At 39.5% G+C, this 18,804-nt stretch overlaps 1 protein-coding gene across 8 annotated transcripts in view; it reads left to right on the top strand.

The window, feature by feature from the left end:
• SIM1 (SIM bHLH transcription factor 1) overlaps positions 1 to 18,804 on the top strand; it is a 90,131-nt gene that overhangs the window by 48,437 nt on the left and 22,890 nt on the right. For all 8 annotated transcript variants that reach the window (XM_059941515.1, XM_059941513.1, XM_059941514.1 and 5 more), the window contains one exon: positions 12,064 to 12,232. In XM_059941515.1, the coding sequence (XP_059797498.1) occupies positions 12,064 to 12,232 (169 nt within the window). The remainder of the gene's footprint in view (positions 1 to 12,063; positions 12,233 to 18,804) is intronic.

The raw sequence follows: 18,804 nt of genomic DNA on the forward strand, positions 1-18,804 counted from the left end.
TGCGCTTGTGATGACTGTAATGTGTTCTGGTGGCTGAAGGTAAGGACCCACGAGATTTACTTCTTTCAACACTCCCATTAATTGATATCGGTGTCCAAATATATGACAGGAAAAGAGCAGCATATTTTTTCCTCCAGAACTAACCAAATGCAACACAAGAGTTTTCATTTTAATTTTTAAAAAGCCGTTAAGAGACTAGTAACGTCACAGCATTTCTGTTAGCTGTTGAAATCTTGCTACAGTCCTGGCAAAGTGAAGTATTTGTTGTGCTGGATTTGGGTAATGGACCCCTGCAGGGTTACAGCTCAGAAATGCTGGAAGGATGAAGCCCACAAAAGGGAGGGCAGAGTGGGTGTCAATCTCATTCCTGCAATTAAAGCAGTTAAAGAAATAGCAAAGTGCAGGGTGGTATTTATTGTGAGGGTTAATTGAAAACCAGGGGAAAATATTTAGAGATGCTACATGGCATTTCACATTGTAATCTCTTTTCTATTTGTGTCTCATCTTGTTGACTCAGTAGGACCTTCATTATAAACAAATTTCTATCCTTAGAATCAGCTTAATTTCTGTGACTGTAATTAAGAGGATGGTAAGAAATGCTGTAGAGCATAGTCCTCTCTACTGAAAACTAGGCATGTTTCTTGCATTCACTCCGCAAGTATTTCCCCAGTGTCTACCACATGCCAAGCTCTGTGGTAGGACTCTGGTATGACCAAGTCAGACAAGGTTCCTACCCTCATGGAGCATAAATTTTAGTGGGAAGAAATAGATAGTACTTATAAACAAGTAAATATGTTTTATAATGTCAGGAAATGAGGGGGAAAAAAATTAAGGGACAAAGAGATGGAAGTGGTCAGGTAAGTCCTCTCTGAGGACTCTTAAATGAAGGGAGGGAGGCAGCCATACCAAGACCTGCAGGGAGAACATTTCCAGCAGTGGGAAGCAAGTGCAAAGGTCCTGAGGTGGCAATCAGCTTGACAAGTTGACAAATGGTGGAGGACACTATGGCTGGAGCAGAGAGAGAGAGGGGAAGAGCAGAAAAAGAGGATGCTACAATAGGCAGAGTCAGATCATATTGGGTCTCAAAGGCTTTGGGAAGCCAGTGGAGAGTTTTGAGCCAAAGGCATGGCATGAAGTAATTTCAGCTTTGAAAGGATCGTCTGGCTGATGTGGAGAATAGGCCTTGGGGTGGGTGATGGGAAGAGGCAGGGAGACCAGTTAGGAAATGATTGTAATTGCCTAGATGAGGGAAGATGATGGCTTGAAAGAGGGAGGTTGTGGTGAAGGATCAGATTCAGGATATTTTGAAGGTAGACCAATGGGGTTTGCAGATGGACTGGACATGAGTTGTGAATAAAATAGGAGTCAAGAGCAGCACGTAGGTTTTTAGTCTGAGCAACTTGAGTGAATCATGGGAAGAAGCAGATTTGTAGGAAAGGGCAGCCATCAAGGGTTGTGTGTGGACATGTTTAGTTTGAGATGCCTGTCGTTCATCAGAGTGGAAACACCAGGTAGGCAGTTGGATCTGGGTGTCTTGGAGTGGAGAGGTCTGAGCTGAAGATGAGGGTCATCAGCATATGGAATTTAAAGCCAGTGGAGGGGCTGAGATCACTAGGCAGTGGGTGTTACTAGAGAAGCAGCCTGAAGACCAAGCCCTACAGCTCTGAGTGGTTTAGAGTCTGCAGGAATAGGAAGTGCCCAAGAGGAGGCTGAAAGGAAGCAAACAGTCAGGGATGGGAGTGTTTGGTGAAATATATGCAGTCAGGGCAGGCCCTGGGGAAAGTGTGAATTTTGTCTTTGGAATGTTCCCTCCCTTTTCAGTGGTTTTCCATCTTCTCTGTGGTGCCCTTTCTTTCAACTGATTCTTTTAGTTTCTCTCATCCCTGATAACAACTGCTCTAGTTCTCAAAGTGTGGTCCCCTGACTGGCAGCATCAGCACCATCCAGGAGCTTGTTAAAAATGCAAATTGTGGGCTCTACCCTAGACCTACAAATGAGAAACTCTGAAGAGTGGAGCCCAGCAAGCTGTGTTTTAATACATTTTTCATGTGCTTCTGATGCATGCTGAAATTTGAGAATCACTGCTCTAGAGAAAGAAGCTGATAAACTGAATCAATGAAAGATAATAGATGAGGCTTACCCTATTATCCTTTTCTGAGCCATCTGTCTAAAGCCAAAGAAATAAATGTCTAACAACAGATATTGAGCATCAACCTCTAGACCATTCTTGAGACATCTTCATGGGAGCCAAGGAAACATCTCCAGCCCTAAAGATAATAAAAGCAGGCAGCTGCCTATCCTGTCTTTAGTAGTGGGCTCTATTTATAACTATATATTCTGTATAGTATTATACAAGCTCTCTGACTCCAAATATGGCGACAATGAAAAATTTGGCATTTCAGTGGGCAATTCAAAATCTCTAGCAACAATTCAGAACTTATTTTGTTAAAACACAACTTATTTACCAGGCAATTTAAAATATCTGAATACCAAGGCACATAATAATAATAATGATAATGATAATAAAACATTTGTTGAATTGTGAATTCTTATTCATAAAATACATCTCAAATTTATTTTAGCTGTTTAAATAATAGAGTTTAATGTATATTTAGTTAAGCATTACAGTAGTAAGGACTTAAGGAGATTAGAAATAAATGAATCCAATTAAAGAACACGCCTGTGAGATTTGATATGTCCTAGGTATGAATGAACTGTTTGCACAGCAACTGTAAAGAGACCGTTAAATGATTAACTATCTAGAAGAGGTTTAATCAAGAATAAATGCTATAGGACATATTTTAAAATATTTAAGTTAAACAGATGAAGACTTTGTGCATTTGAAAACATCACATCATGCCATCATTTTTTGCTGCATCTTTTCCCAGGGAGTTCGAAGACTGAGGTTCAACTTTTCTGTGATCTGCAGACATGCCAGGGCCTTGTGTTGTGTAGAAAAGGGCAGAGCTTCCAACAGTGCCATGAGGTTTGACCTGTGGGGCCTCCTCACACACTGGGGGAACTGGGGGACCCTGAGATCTTGAGGATAGGATTCAAATTTCCCAGTGTTGGGGAAAGATTATTTCTTCGCGATTACGGGTATCTTTTCTGTTCCTGGAGTTTGTGTGGGGTGAAAACAGGAAGTGTGCTCTTTCACTCTCTCTGCCAGAGGATTTTAGGGTTTAGGAATCAGCTTTGTAAGGGTCAGAAGAACTAGGTGAGAAAGCTATTCCTGTGAGAATAGAACCTCAGCCAAATATAAGGTGTTAGGTGATGGATTCCCCCATTACCTATCTATCTTAGCTATTGGAAGAATTCTAAAGAGAACATATATTTGAAAAACATCAGCTTAATAATTGACAGCGAAGGTGAGAGGGAAGGACAGAGAGGGTGGGGAGGTGAGACAGAATGCAAAGAGATGGAAAAGAGGGGACCAGAATAATATGTGTGCATTTTATTTTCTATTTGTGAAAATTTTTAAATGTAAGAAAAACTTGGTTGATATTAATATCATTTTTTTTTATATATTTGGCTTTTTTTTCCCTCCAGAAGTGGGCTAAAATTAGGGATTCTCCTGGGAAAGGAGACCGACCATTTTTAATTTACGCCTTTGATGAAAGAGGCAGCACATTTTGCATTTAATTTATTCGAATCTAACTTTTAAAGTCCACCTCAAGAAAATAAGAAACAGCACAGCTATAAGATCAATAGGATTTGGAACTTAGACCAGGAAGATTCACAAACATACCTAAAACTTTAGTAGCTAGATATAGAATGAATTCTGAATGTAAAAAATTAAGTTCCTCAGAACAAGAAATGTGGCCCCAAAGTAGGGTTTATGCCATTTAAACAATGACAAATATGTCATCTATAACTCATATGAAACTAAATTGTTTTAAGAAACTCCGTGACAAGACTTTCTTTTTCTCAGTCATAAGTAATATTTTAAGTTATAGTCTCCAAAGAAGGAAACATAAAGTCCTATAGTACACTTGAAAGCCTTCAGAGACAGATAATTCTGTAAGGTAGGAAGGGTGGAAAATAGATCAGAAAGTGAGTGAAATATATAGGCACCAAGAGAGCATAAGGTCATTTGGACATTTAAAAATTATTAAAGGTGTGCATGAGAAGTTGAACCTATGGGAAAATAAGTTTAGTAGTGCTTTCTCTCTTTTGTAATTTAACATTCACAAAGAAGAAACCCTGGATATGTAAGGAAAAGAAATTGGGGAACCATTTCACCGTGAGGTAGGGGTGCCTGAAATTTGCCTCAATTAGTGTTTCTTTTTCAATAAATTTTTTTCTGATTATAAAAGTCATTCATGTTTATTATAGAAAAAACTAAGATAATGTGGAATGGTATAAAGAGAACGTAAAGAACATCGTTAATCTATTTTCCAGATCTCCTCTGTTAACATTTTAGTTTTTTGCCTCCCACTATGGTACATGCATATACATGCCTATACAGTACATGTTGATTTAAAAAGAGAAAAATTTTCACATTATCAATAGTATTTTTCACATTATTAGAGTAAAAAAAAATGAATGACTGCATAATATTTTATCACATTGGTAGGCCATAATTAAGTAATGCTTCTATTGTTGGTTCTTCCTATTTGTTTATTTATAATTAAATACAAGAAATTATGCTGATAAACACCCTTGTATATAGACTTTTGATACTCATCTCTGATTATTTTCATAAGATATATTTCTAGAGGTGGAATTACTGGATTTAAGGTATGAACACTCCTAAGACTCTTGATAAACATTGCTAGTTCACTGTCTTACCAGTAGTATATAGAAATACCCATTTATTTCACCTTGCCTTCGTTGAGATTTATTGTCATTTTAAAAATCTTTGCCAATTTGAAAGGCAAGAATGACATCTGGTAGCTGCCTTAATTCACACAGGTTAGTAGTAGTGAGGCAAAACCTTTAAAAAATTATTTCTCAGCAATTTGTGCACTGCTTACATCCTTTTCATATTTTTCTATTGCAGAGATATTGTATTCATTAGTGATTTTTAGAAGTGTTTCTCTGGATGTTTAAAGCACTATTCCTACTCACCCCTTCATTATAACTGTAATGCTTCCAAAGACATGGTTGAGGATGAAATTAATTTAGTATTCTAGTTTGCCTAAATATCACATATGCCATGCCTGAATTATAACTTGATAAAAAATAAGTGCATTTAATTAATATACATACCACTAAAACGGTAGCATATGATTTGTTTCTTTGACTTAAGATCTCACAGAATTTCAGAATGATCATTATTAATTATAATATGGGAATTTAAGAATCCCTCACATAAACTTGCTTACTCAGCAGATATTTCTTTCTTATTTATGTAGAAAAGTTTGCCAGTTTTTTGAATTTTTGGTCATTCGGATTGGAGAAGAATAACAGTTTATTGCCATGAGAATTATTTTGTTAATCACTTGCAAGTGAGCGTCTGTTCTCTGTTAAGATATTTGTGCTAGACAGTAAACAGAGACTATTAGAAGAGAAGGAATTTAAGATATGCCATTCACTGTGAGACAGATTTACAAGTGCCAAATGAGCGGTGGGACAGTGGTAGAGGAGCTCAGAGGAGGGAGCAGGGAGAGATCACTGTGGCCAATGGAGAGAAGGAAACAAAGTCAGATGCAGTATGGTGACAGGTCTGGATTTAACTATATTTCAACTTGTGTCGTGGGTTTGTATGAAGGTGTTACACTATCCCTGTTGTGAGGATGGTTGGTCTTGCCATATCTTACATTATAGTTTTTGACTTACTTTTTGGTGGTTGTTGTTTGTTTACAGCCCTGTCTTTCCTTCTTGAAATCACAAAGTGATAGCAAACCTCATTCACCCTCATGTAATACTTACTCTCACATACGAGAAGGGTAAGTCATCCCTTACCCTTGTGAGGCCATCCACTCCCTAGCATGTTGGATGAAACCTACAGAATGGAGGAGAAAGAGGTTTCTAGGCAATGTTTATGGAAGACCCAAGACTTTTGGGGAACTACTAAAATCACCAAATCAAATGGAGAAAACCACAAGGAGCAAACACAGATCCACTTATTAGTATGAGACTATTACATTTCCGAGGGTGCCTTAGCCTAATTTCCCAGCAGATTGTCTAAGTCTGTGAGCCCCTCACAGTATGGAATCATCCTTATCAGCTGTCTCTGCTGGGCTCCGTGGGAGCCTGAAAATGAAACAGAAAGTAGGTCTCTCTGCTGCAGAGGCTTACCCAGTGGCCAGGCAGTAACTCTGCCAGGATATAAAGAAGGTCATGCACTTCGTGTAACAGTGACTCTAGAATCCAATTAAAAAGTTTCGCATAAGGCACAGTCATTCCTACTTAATCCGATCACGGTTTAATGCAATCCTTTTCTTATTTCAGTCAGCGCCTTTGGAGCCAAATCAATTGTATGTCTTTGTTTCCACGTTTTCCTCGGTAATTTGATCACCTTCAACCGTTAAAAAAAAAAAAAAAAAAAAAGCTCAATTGGGAAATCTGGCAACATCTTTTACGAATTGCCACATAACATAAAGTCAACAAACTCCAGAACCGCCAGCTCCAAAACTGACATGACAGAAACAAAAATTCAGTGGAAACAAAAGCAGAAAAGGGTAAGGCAGAGTTGAAGAGGGAAATTCTTGCAAAGAACCTTGACTCAGCATGAGCTGATCAAATTCTGTTGATTACTTCTCTGTATACTCATTCCCACTCACTTGAAGGTCGTACATATGTTGGTGCTGCTGTTGGCATCATGGATGCCAGTCTCCCAGTCGAGATGATAGACATAATATTGATGCATTTCTCTGAAGCTGACAGTACCTTTCAGCAGCGAAGACACCTTTCATTTGCTTTGCAAGGGCATCACAGTGAGCTTCCCGTATGGCAATTTGGCATTTACCTTGTGAGTGGTCGTGGAATATTGCTTAAGGAAAGGCTGAGAAGGCCAATGATGCAAAAATAGCCCCTTTTATTCTATTGGAATTTGAGTAATTCCAAATATGTACATGACTATTATAAAGTTTAGCATAGACTCAGATGGTTAATTCTGCAAATTGAATGATTTCTGACTGTCCATAATGGAATAAGAGGATTACTTTGGTCTGTGTAAATACGGGTGAGATTGACAAGCTGCAAGTCCTAGTGATTGCAAATTACCCATTTCACATTGCTTTCAGAGCCTAGGTACCTGAGGATGTCTATGGCGCTGGTACAAGTCGTTAAAAAGAGAACAAAAAAAAAGTAAATTGAAAAATACGCCAAGTGGCATATGTCACAGTTCCTCTTTCAATATGCCAATCATATCTGGGAGAACAGCATGAGCTGCCCTTGAGAGGGTTACCTATGGGGTCCTTAACATGGTCTATGAGGCACTTCTCAAGAAAGCTTGAGCAGGGCTGAGTCCTTCCTTTATTAAAGTCAGCTAAGTCAAGCTCCTCACCATACTCATTTCAGAGTCTAAGTTCTGTGCACCCACGTATTTTATTTTGTCCCACTCCACAGGGGAGCACTGAACGGCTTTACTAGGCGTACACCTAACTCTGAGGATGTGTGTGTATACCAGAATACACCTCACTAGGGGAAGGGGGCGAGGTAGAGCCAGACTCTTCTTTGTGTCTGAGTTTGGAGGAGGGAAATGGAACTCAGTAATGTGATTCCCATCAGCATCTAGACCTTTAATCTATACAAATGAAATACTCTATTTAATAGAATTCTAAAAGTAAAACAAATGCTTTGTTCTCAGTGAATCTGCCATGCAGAGTTGCTCTTGGCAGTACATCAACCGTACTTGAAATGTCTTTAAGTGGGTATTTTTTTATTGTGCTTTTCATCCTAACACATCTTTTGAGCTGTTAGCGTCTCGAACAGAGAAACAGGAAGGCCGAGCTCCTCTCTGAATGCCAGGTCTGTCTTGCTCTATGGTCTTCATTTGCTGACTTAGCAATAAAGAACTTAATGAACTTAATAAATATGTTGGCCACACTACAATAGAGTTTAGAAGCTAAAAAGGAACAGAGCAAACAAAAATGAGTTTGGGATAGAAAGGAAAGAAATACAGCATAGGGAAGTGTTTGTAATGAAATGTATTACAGTTGCTACCAAAGTGGAACTATCGCTTTGGGGAAATCAGGTGCCAAAAAGTGCCATCGAGGGTGGAAGTGAAGAAATAATACTATTTATTGAGCATTTACTATGTTCTAGGTACTGTGCTATAAGCTTTCCACATAATATTTCATCTGAACCTCAGCACATCCCTGTGAATTTTAAAGAGGAAATTAAAGTCTACACAGGTTGTCACACAGTAAGAGGCTCAAACTGTGATCTATCTGACTTCATGATCTTCTGCTTAATTTTGGAGGATTCGTTTTTGTATTTTTTGGTGCACCAGAACATTACTATTTTAACTGGTGTATCCAAAGTATAACTCTTTTTTGTATTTATTAGCTTTTTCATGTGTATATGTAGAATTTAAAAGCATTTACTGGCTTTCAAATTTTATTTAAGCCTCTTTAATTTGGAGTATTTTCTTCATTGGAAACTATGCAGAAATTTTGGAGAGACTTTTTCAGTAGTTGAGATGCATACTCTGGGGTCTGATAGTGTGCAAGAGAAAAGTGAATCCTTGTTTACTCTCTGCTTGTAGCCATGAAGTCTCTGTGCTGAAATGTTGCATTAAGAATGAGTTGACAAAAATGATTTGGCCAGTTTTCAGGGGTGCATGATTTTTGCTGTCAGTCGTAGGGACTGAATGGATACTCTGCTGCCCAGCAGACAGAAGTACATTTGACACAGAAGATGGTCAAGGATGGGGGCTCTACCTCCTGTCAGAGCCTAGCTTGCTCACTGGCACATGCATGTGACCTCAGGGTCAGGTGGGTCTGGGGACTCACAGCCCACAGGGGTCTTTTTCCACAAAGAAAGGCTGTTGGGTTCCAAGTTATTAGTAGTCATTGAAGAAAACAGTCCTATTTTAGTTGCATCCTTACCTTCTTCCTCTTCCATCTGTGTGAACTATTGTGCAAAATGCCATTGGAATAGACAGAGTAGGTCTTGACTCTAATCTTCTAGGAACTTAGAATCCACTGGGAAAGATAGGACATAATCTCTTGAAAAATAAGATTAGAGGAGGAAAGAGATAAGCTTCTGGTTCCTTCCCCACTTCCCTCAGGAACTGGCCCTGGTGCCTTGGTCATGAGGGTAGTGACTTATTCCTTCTGTTCATTGCTGTGTCCCCACGACCACCACAAAGATGCTTAGTAAACACATACTGAAGGAATGGATGGGCTTAGCAGCTGGGAAGGGCTTCCTAGAGGTGAGTGGGATCTAAGATAGTTCTTTATAAGAGGGGTTTTATAAGTATGTTTTGGAGCAGAGAGAAAATCAGGAAAGTATAAGGTCAGTTTGGGGAGAACTATTTTGGATGAAGTGAGGGGCTAATGAAGGAAAATTCTGAGATATTGTCAGAAAAATAGGTGGGCACCACATTTTGGCGGGCATTGAGGTTCTGACCAGGGAATGCTCAGAGCCTGTGCCATGTGTTGTCCTTGGGAGTCGATTAGAGCTTAGAGTGTATAGCAAACCAGTGATGTGATCAGACTCCCCAAGCCCAGGAGACAAATCCCATGCCCACATTCTAAATTTTTTTTTTTTTTGGCCGCATGGCATGTGGTATCTTAGTTCCCCGACCACGGATCAAACCCATGCCCCCTGCCATAGAGCGTGGAGTCTTAACCACTGGGCCGCCAGGGAAGTCCCTACTTTCTAAATTTTTGTTACTCACATAGGAGAATTTTTTTTTTTTTTTTTTTACTTTCACTGAGTAGATGGACTGTTTGATAAGAAGCCATTGCAATTTGATGACATCTATCACTACACTCCAGTTAGTTGCAGTGATATTATTGGACCTGTTTTAGCTGGTTTCTATTCCTGGTCACTTGAGGAGGAACTCCTTGCCTGAATTATACTTTTGCTTTTGCCGGATCTCTCTGTAGAAGAATAGGTAGGGAAAAGGAAAAGAAGGTTAATGAATATTCGCTGAACCATGGACACCTGCCAGTCACTTTTACATATATAATTTTATCAATTTGTTACACTGAATATAGCTATCTTAATCTGAAGAGCATTGAAAATGCACGGAAAATGTTTGAAAAGGTGAACCCATTAGAGAAAGGAAAAGTAAGATAAGAAAGAAATAAAGGAAGCCGTGGAGTTTGTTGCACAAAATGCCTGACCTGAGGACTTGTATACTTGCTAGAGGTGGTGACACATCAGACTTGGGCTCAGGGCTTTTTGACTTCATTGCAAAGAGGGAAACATGATGAATGATATGATTCACAGTGCTTGTGAGATAAAAAGAAATCAATTACTCAGGAGCAGCTCAGCTAGTTCTGGAACCTGAGAGAAAATGCTCCCACGAGTCCTCATAAAGAAGACTCTGAAACATTTTAGTCTGGCTGCCAGTGGGAAGGGGTGAGGAGTGAGCTGAGACTCCCCGCTGCCTGGGAGCAGGCTGAGGTGGTAGCTGGGGGCAGGGCCAAGTTGTCATCTGTAGTCCCTCAATTCCTCAGCAATACCTTTGTAACGAACTTTCTGAGATACACTCTTTATCCAGGTCATATCACAGTCTGCAGTTATTATGTTTATTTGTTTATTATTTCTTCTCCCCAATAGATTGTAATCTGCACAAGGGCAGGGACTCTAAATGCCTTATCTATCCTTGCATCTCCATATAGCACAAAGTCTGGTATATATTAGGAGCCTAATAAATATTTACTGAATGAAGGAGTAGGAAGAACTGGTGGGAAAGTGTACCCTAAGGTAATTGAATTAGTTAGCCTGTTGAAAGGGATTTTTTTTTTTTTTTTTTTAATTTATGGCTGTGTTGGGTCTTCGTTTCTGTGCGAGGGCTTTCTCTAGTTGTGGCAAGCGGGGGCCACTCTTCATCGCGGTGCGCGGGCCTCTCACTATCGCAGCCCCTCTTGTTGCGGAGCACAGGCTCCAGACGCGCAGGCTCAGTAATTGTGGCTCACGGGCCTAGTTGCTCCGCGGCATGTGGGATCTTCCCAGACCTGGGCTCGAACCCGTGTCCCGTGCATTGGCAGGCAGATTCTCAACCATTGTGCCACCAGGGAAGCCCTGAAAGGGATTTTTTAAAAAAATATAATTTAATTAATTAATTTGTTTATTTATTTTTGGCTGCTTTGGGTCTTCATTGCTGCACGCAGGCTTTCTCTAGTTGCAGCGAGCGGGGGCTACTCTTCATTGTGGTGCACAGGCTTCTTATTGTGGTGGCTTTTCTTGTTGCGGAGCACGGGCTCTAGGCGAGCGCAGGCTTCAGTAGTTGTGGCACGTGGGCTCGGTAGTTGTGGGTTGCGGGCTCTAGAGCACAGGCTCAGTAGTTGTGGCGCACAGGCTTAGTTGCTCTGTGGCATATGGGATCTTCCTGGACCAGGGCTCGAACCCATGTCCCCTGCATTGGCAGGCGGATTCTTAACCACTGCGCCACCAGGGAAGTCCCAAAAGGGATTTTTAACTAATAGGCTAGATACACTAGTTTGCTAGCCATACGAATACCTGGAATGTTTACCCAGAATGACTGATCTAGGAGCAGCTGATAGAAGACATTCTTCTTGCCAGTGATCAGATAGCATCAGATGGTCAGTTGTCTATGGCGCTCACCCCACACCGAAAATTTTTAGAGTAGATTTTATAATCCATATCTTACCAGTGAGGACACAAAAGCTCAGAGAATTTGAATTATAAATTTATTTTCTACTTATATAAAAATAATGAAAAATGTATTTTTTAATCAAGACATCTTCATGAGCATATCATATAATTTAGCTGTGGTACCTGGGGCAGCTACATTCACAGGCATCAGTTAAATGTTAGGCACTTCTAAAATAATCAAGGTGTTTGTGGAAACCAGTTACATGGCTAACTTTTTCTTGCTTCCTTTTTGAATATGAATGGCTGTCATTTCTGATAAGAGAACATGTGTATCCATTTCCTGTGGCGGCCGATTAAGGGCTGTGTCTTCCCACCCTGCAGAGACACGGAATACAAAGGGCTGCAGCTCTCCCTGGATCAGATCTCAGCCTCCAAACCAGCCTTCTCCTATGCAGGCAGCTCCACTCCTGCCATGACTGACAGCAGAAAGGGGGCCAAGTCCAGGCTTTCCAGCTCAAAGTCTAAGTCCAGGACTTCCCCATACCCTCAGGTAGGTGCACGGCCATTTGGCAACTTCCTGTTTTTGTGACTTGGTTTGGTCTCACAGTAGAGGAAGTATTAAAGCTGTTTGGAATTAATTATCTGGCTTTAGTACATTTAAAACTTCTATAAATCTGGAAAGCTTTCTAAAAATATCTTCTTCCTTTAAAATAACTGTGCTAGTAAAAATTTGAAGTGATCTTGTGGTTTACTGCTTTTATATGAAGGTTGTGAGAGGCTTAGTGGCAGTCAGAACCATAACTTTATTTCAAGGAGATTGGTCCAAAATTTTTTCCTCTACACTGATTAACCAGAAAGAAGTAGCCAGCATAGAAGAATATGGAAAACAAGAGCCTGATGTAGAAAAATTGAATCTTAGGACAGGAACTGAAGTCAAAGGATAAGTTAAGAGGTGGAGGCAAAAGATCAAGGATACATTTCACCATGAGATTTGAGCACAGATGGACTATTTATGGGGAGGAATGAAACAAAGAGCGTCTTCCAGATGGCAGGAGTGGTAGAAAAAGCAACCCTCTTCTCATCTTTGCAAGGTGGTGAGCTGATGAGACCCAGAGGAGGTATTCCAGAAACACTGCAAGGTACAAAGATGAGTCCTGATGCTCAGAAGGAAAAAAATAATGTCTTTCTTCATTAGCCACTGAGATATAGAAACTTGTCTGTGTCAAGGTGTAGGGACAACTCTCTCCTGGCCTGAAGGAAGTGGGACAGAACTGAGGATTTCCCACTCTCCATACCCCATGACCACCTCCACCTTTAAGGGTGCCACATCCAAATTCCTGCAGTTCATTAGAGTAACTCAGGAGATGATTCCTGGGCTAGTATTAAACCAAACTGAATTCGGAGGCATTTCATCAAGGTGGTCTTTATCATTTATGTTTCTAAATATATTTTTTAAAGTAAAAATGGCAAACCAGTGGGTCCAGAAACTATTATTTTCTTACTTATTAGAGCTATACTATTCTGTTGACTTCTACAAGTGGGTACTGCTTGAGGAAATGTCATTCATTGAACTAATGGTCACTAAAAAGCTACTATTTGCTAGATTATTTTAGCAGCTTGCTGTGCAAAGGTGAGAAGATCATGGGCCCCAAGGGACTGATGTCTGGTGCCACAGAGACCAAATTTCTTTACCCTGACAAAAGGGAGGAGGGGAGTAGATGTGTGATGCCTGGACATTTTTCAGTGTAAACCTTCTGTTATGAGGACTGAGCACGTTACTTATAAAGTGCATTTTAGTTCAAGTCACTGTGGAGGAGGAATTGCTTCTTTTTATTGAGTATCTGAGCAGCTTTTCTTATTACTATCTTGTACCTTGGGAAAAGAGTTTTACTGTGTCTTTTTATTACTTGGAAGGATGAATTACTCCTTTGGGTAATTCTATCCTTATATGGATAAGAGTGCTGGACACTTAGATGAAAGGAGAATTTAAATTAGGAAATACTAAGTTAAGAAGGAGTTTATCCATTGTTATATAGAAATTAAGCCACAAAAACAAAATCTCCCCACTGGACTTCCAAAACCTCATTGCCTATGTTTTCTTTCATGCTCAGCTCTTAAGTCTAAAATTTCTTTAGTTTACTCTAATTGTAGACTACCTACACATTTTTAAAAAAATGTTTTAACTGCCATTAGACTGCTCCTTGGGTTTATGTGGGGAGGAGTTAATTTGAAAGTTGTACATGTTTCATAGTTTTAAAAAAAAGCAATACAGAAGAGTGGAAAGTAGAAAATCACCCACTGTTTCCTCCTTTTCCCTCTCCAAAATGGTGGTTTCTTCTAGAAATATTCTATGATGTATCTATAAAAATCAGTCACATGCACACACATATATCAACATAGGGTTTCTCTTGACTTTTTTGTGTTCATTTTTGTGATTAATACTTATATAAATGTAATCCTTAGAATTTTGGCCCTATGTCTCATTTGAAATCTCAGTCATGAATTAAGTTCACTTAACATTTATGTGCCTAGTAAAGGTTATTCTTTAATTATGTTTGCTTTAGATAATCATGGTGCTAGGTCAATCATTGACTGAGTTTCTAGTACATGGGCTACTAATATGTAGAAATCAGAAATGGAACACAGTCTTTGCTTTCAAGGAGCCACTTGTGTAGACAGAAAAAGGAACAGTCTTTGCAGTGAATTGTCATGGGGTGAGCAGAGGGTCCTCTGGGGACACAGTGGAAAAGCCTGACATCCAGGGCAAACTCATCTGTTTCTGCTGGAAGAAAACAACTCAGTACCATCTTGGATTCTAAATCCTCAGAAATTTTAAAGAAAAAAAATAATTTACCTTCTCAAAAGTCTTATTTGGTCCAAATTGCCCTTATATTATTAAGGAGTACTTATTCTTCAGTTTTCTTGCATCATTGCTCTTATGTGTCTTAGACTCAGTAAATGCTAGCTGAGTGCCTACATCAGAAAGATGCTACACTGGCCATTGTGATGAATGAGGGTAGAGGGTAGGTGTTGGGTAGAAGGTGATAGAATATAAAGAAGTGGTATAAGAAATGCCCTTAAGTGTTGCAGTACAGTTGGAATGATAAGTTATATACTAGGATAAGGAGTGTATAGAAGATGATGTATACAAAAGGCTTTAGGAGTGGTGTCAGCCTGGATGACCGGGGAGGGTGTTGACCTGGGTTTGAGGGTAGAATTCAGGTATATGCACATAAGGGAAAGGAGAGGACACTTCAGAAAGACCAAGATTCTGAAGAGATGCAGGAACACACTGTTAGTGTGACTGGGCCTGCGGGTGAAGTGGGGTAGGGTAGGTCCCTGTGGATAAGGCCAAGGGGTTATATGTTTGGAAGCATTCATTGATTAGTGCCAATATCTACTAGGCTAAGGAGTTTAGATTTTGCTGTGTGGAAAACCAGTAAAGGTTTCGAACAGGAAATGAGAGCATTAAGGTGGCGGAAGCAAGGCAGACTACTCGGGATACTCATTTTAGTAGTCTTGATGTGAGTCTAGGAAGGTCTGAGCTGAAGTTCTCAGCTGAAGTAAAAAGCATTGTAAAGGAAGGATGAATAAAATTATTTTTATCCTTGGTTGCTTGTTCTTCTCATCGTAGATGTATTTTGATCGTTATAGATTTATTTTGAAATTATATTTTAAAGCTTATATTTTTTAGTTAATGACACACTTACACTGAATTTCCCTTTATATTTTAACAGACCCATAATAAATACATTTCTATTCACTGAATGGTCAAGCTTTGCATGGTATTTAATTTTAAATGCTTTTGCCTCTTCTCAAAAATAAAAGAGAAAATCTTTTATTTTTTGTTATTTCCATGTTTACATGTTTTTACCATGCAAATTCTCCTCAGATTTTTCAAGAGGCCATTTCCAGAGCAAAATTGAGCTTGTAGGGTAACATCTTGTGCCTTTTATTAGTTATGAAATGGTGATTTAATGATTCTATCAATATTACTTATTAGGCTCTTTGCTGTATTATGTATTAGGCATATCTAGAAATTTCTAACAGACGTTCAAAGCATGGCAAACAGCAACATTGCTTTTTGGAATTATCTAGGTACCCTTATTTGAAGACGTGAGACATGCACAGATTGTAATGCACTGCCACCACCAAGTTTGTCTGCAGTAGTAGATGAACTTTCAGGTCCCCTCCTGGTATGAGATGCCCTTGGGAATAACTTGATTATATTATAGTCACTTAATGAAAGACTGAATCACCTTTGTACCTCTATGTATTACTCGGGACAAGAGAGGTCAAAATAGAATTGTTTTGAATGGTTTTGGAAAAATTGTTGTAAGAAATATTATAGATAACTTCCAAAGATTCTGCAGCTAGCTACTGTGCTGCTGTAGAGCTATCTTACCACTATGACAGTTGTATTTTATTGTTATTGGGTTTATATTCATGAAAATAGCAACTTATTTTTTCACAGTTCTGTTGAATTAGAAATATTGAGCTTATAGAATTTATTTTTCAGATCTTATCTCTAGCAACTGTTAGCAGCAATTGCTAGAGTCTCTTTCACCTGTTTTTATGGAACTAGTCATGGCTACTCTAATACAGTTGGAAGTTACTTTGCCATAGTTTAGCCATGTCAATCATGAATAAATTGCCTCCTGATTCCAGTTTCCTTTTAAACTTCTCCTCTTGGCATGTTTATAGTTGTTACGTTTATTAGAGACAGTGCGTGCCCTCCGGTTTTATTGCATCATTCTGCCCTCCTCTTGCTTTTTCCCTAGTCAGTAATAAGCAATACACTATATAATTCTGTAATAACAGTGCATGCATAAAACTGTGTATGCTTCTGCAATCTGAAAATATTTAATCTCTTGTTACAGATACACTGTAACACTTGCAGGTTTAACTTCACATCTGTTACCTTAAATAATCCCACAGAACCCTCTTAATTTTCACTGCCAGCAATCTGGTTTCCTTTTGGTGAAGGTAGAAACTCTCCCTGCAAAGGGTCTTTCTGACCTCAAAAAAATACATCAGTGACTGCTATGCTGACTTTTTAGGCTACAGAGAAAAGAAGGACCAAGAATTTCTTAAGTGTAGTTTTCCCTTACACATAGTAATTTTATCTCTACCAGGATAGATGTCCCTTCATTTCATGTTTTATATGTTACATGAAAACATGTAATCCTTGACCATTAACAACGACAAAAACTTTAATGCATCATGCAAAAAAAAAAAAAAAAAAAAGAGGTTATCTTCTCTGAACTTCTTACACTACAGGCTTGTTTATATTTTCTGGCCATGTCTAAACTTCAGATATCTTCTCTTCTATAGAAATATCAGGAGATTATTAAAGTGGACCGTTATGGTCTTTTTAGATTGTCTTCATAAATAAACCTCTAAGTATTATTTTAGAAGGCACTTCACTCAGCAAGGTGAGACCTCTGTGTTACAGATTTGTACTTTGATTTTTACCAACTCTTGCATTTAGTTAAATATTTATTATGTGCACTAAAATGCTAAAGGTGGGCCCTTAAGGAACCATGTCCATGGTCTCGCTGGGGAGGCAAGACCAACATTTTAGACAGGAATTGTAAGATGTGGTTGGTCATGGGACCTCCAGGCCCCTGCGTCTGCCTTTTCATTCCCTTGGCACATGGTTGGGGGAGGGGCAGACTCCCCATTAATCAGCCGCCTTATACCCCCAAATTTACCTTCCACTACCCTGCTTCTCTCTCTTCACTCAGCCACATGGGTTTCAGGAGGAACCTGGGGCCTTGTTTGAAATAGGCCAGTGAAGTCTGCTAAAAAGCACACACAAATTTGCTGAGGGGATGTGCAAGGTAAAGGAATGGTCTGATTAAGGGAGTCTGCAGAGAAAGGTGACATTTTAGGAGGTGTGATGGATAGAAAGGGTGATGAGATGGAAGGAAATAACAATGGGACCGGGCAAAAGTGATTGTTTCTAGGACAGCCTACCTGCCATTACAGGGAACTTCTTTGTCCTTCACCTTGCTTGGGAGCACAATAGTATAAATATTGGTAAAGGTAAGGTAACTATTTATGGTAGATAACTAGGTATATAGGATTTGAAATAGGACCAAAAGATGATATACTTTCTTGCTAAATAGTTTACTCAAGGAGGCAGATATCGCAAACAACAGTTTCATTGGTGTTTACTGAAACATATAATATATAATGATACGTGTTGTGTAAAATGCATTCCCAATAGTGAGAATCCAATGATGACAAATCTCACACAAATTTAAATGAACAGATGGCTGTATTTAGTCATATTAGATTTATATGTTAGGCAGCAGGACTTCATTGAATAAGAAAAGACCAATGAGAAGAAAAAAATGAAAAAAAGTGGAATGAATGAGACTTTGCAAAAATTAGAAGATGAAAGGAAGAAAATTTGGAGGCAGTAAATGGAGACTTTAAGATCCTTGAGGACAGGAGATGTTGCCCTTGATAACAAGATTGCCTTGGGCACCCAAAAGCCCTTAGGACATATTGAGTGAGTGGGTAAATGAACTGACAGATGAGCCCACCAAGGTGAAGTTGATAAGATAGGTGGATAAAGAAACAGAGGAGAGATGAGATGACCTGGGTATACAGCCCTTTCCACAGAGGCTTACAGATTCAGTGGGGGAGATAAAAATGTAAACGGATAATTTAAACACAGCGTAGTACGTATGTGATAAAGGTGTGTGATGGCAGTGGCGTAGCTATGGTGGTGTGTGTTGGGGGCTCACCAGTCCTTCCAGCAGTGAACTGGAGGAGGGAGTTGGGGGGCTGACAGTGAGAGAACCAATAGCCTCTAAGCTTAGAGACCTTCATGCCATGGGGAGTTTCCAGCAGGTTCAAATTTATTCCTATTTGCAAGGTTTGCAGTGAGCTGCAGGTTGAGAGTTAATAAAGCCCTGAATCCCTTGGGTGCCCCCTCAAGGACCAGACTCATGCTCCAGCTCTAGCTGTGCTTTCCCCCCCTCACCCATTTACCCTTCTTCTCCCATTGCCTGTGTCCCAGGAGCTCCCTCACTCTGGAGGAGTGCAGCACATCTTAATTTTCTCTCCACTTTGGGAAATTTTCCTCTCCAGTCTTCCCTGCTTCTCAGA

Source organism: Balaenoptera ricei, chromosome 12 (genome assembly GCF_028023285.1).
Source record: "Balaenoptera ricei isolate mBalRic1 chromosome 12, mBalRic1.hap2, whole genome shotgun sequence".
In the NCBI taxonomy this organism is placed as follows: Eukaryota; Metazoa; Chordata; class Mammalia; order Artiodactyla; family Balaenopteridae; genus Balaenoptera; species Balaenoptera ricei.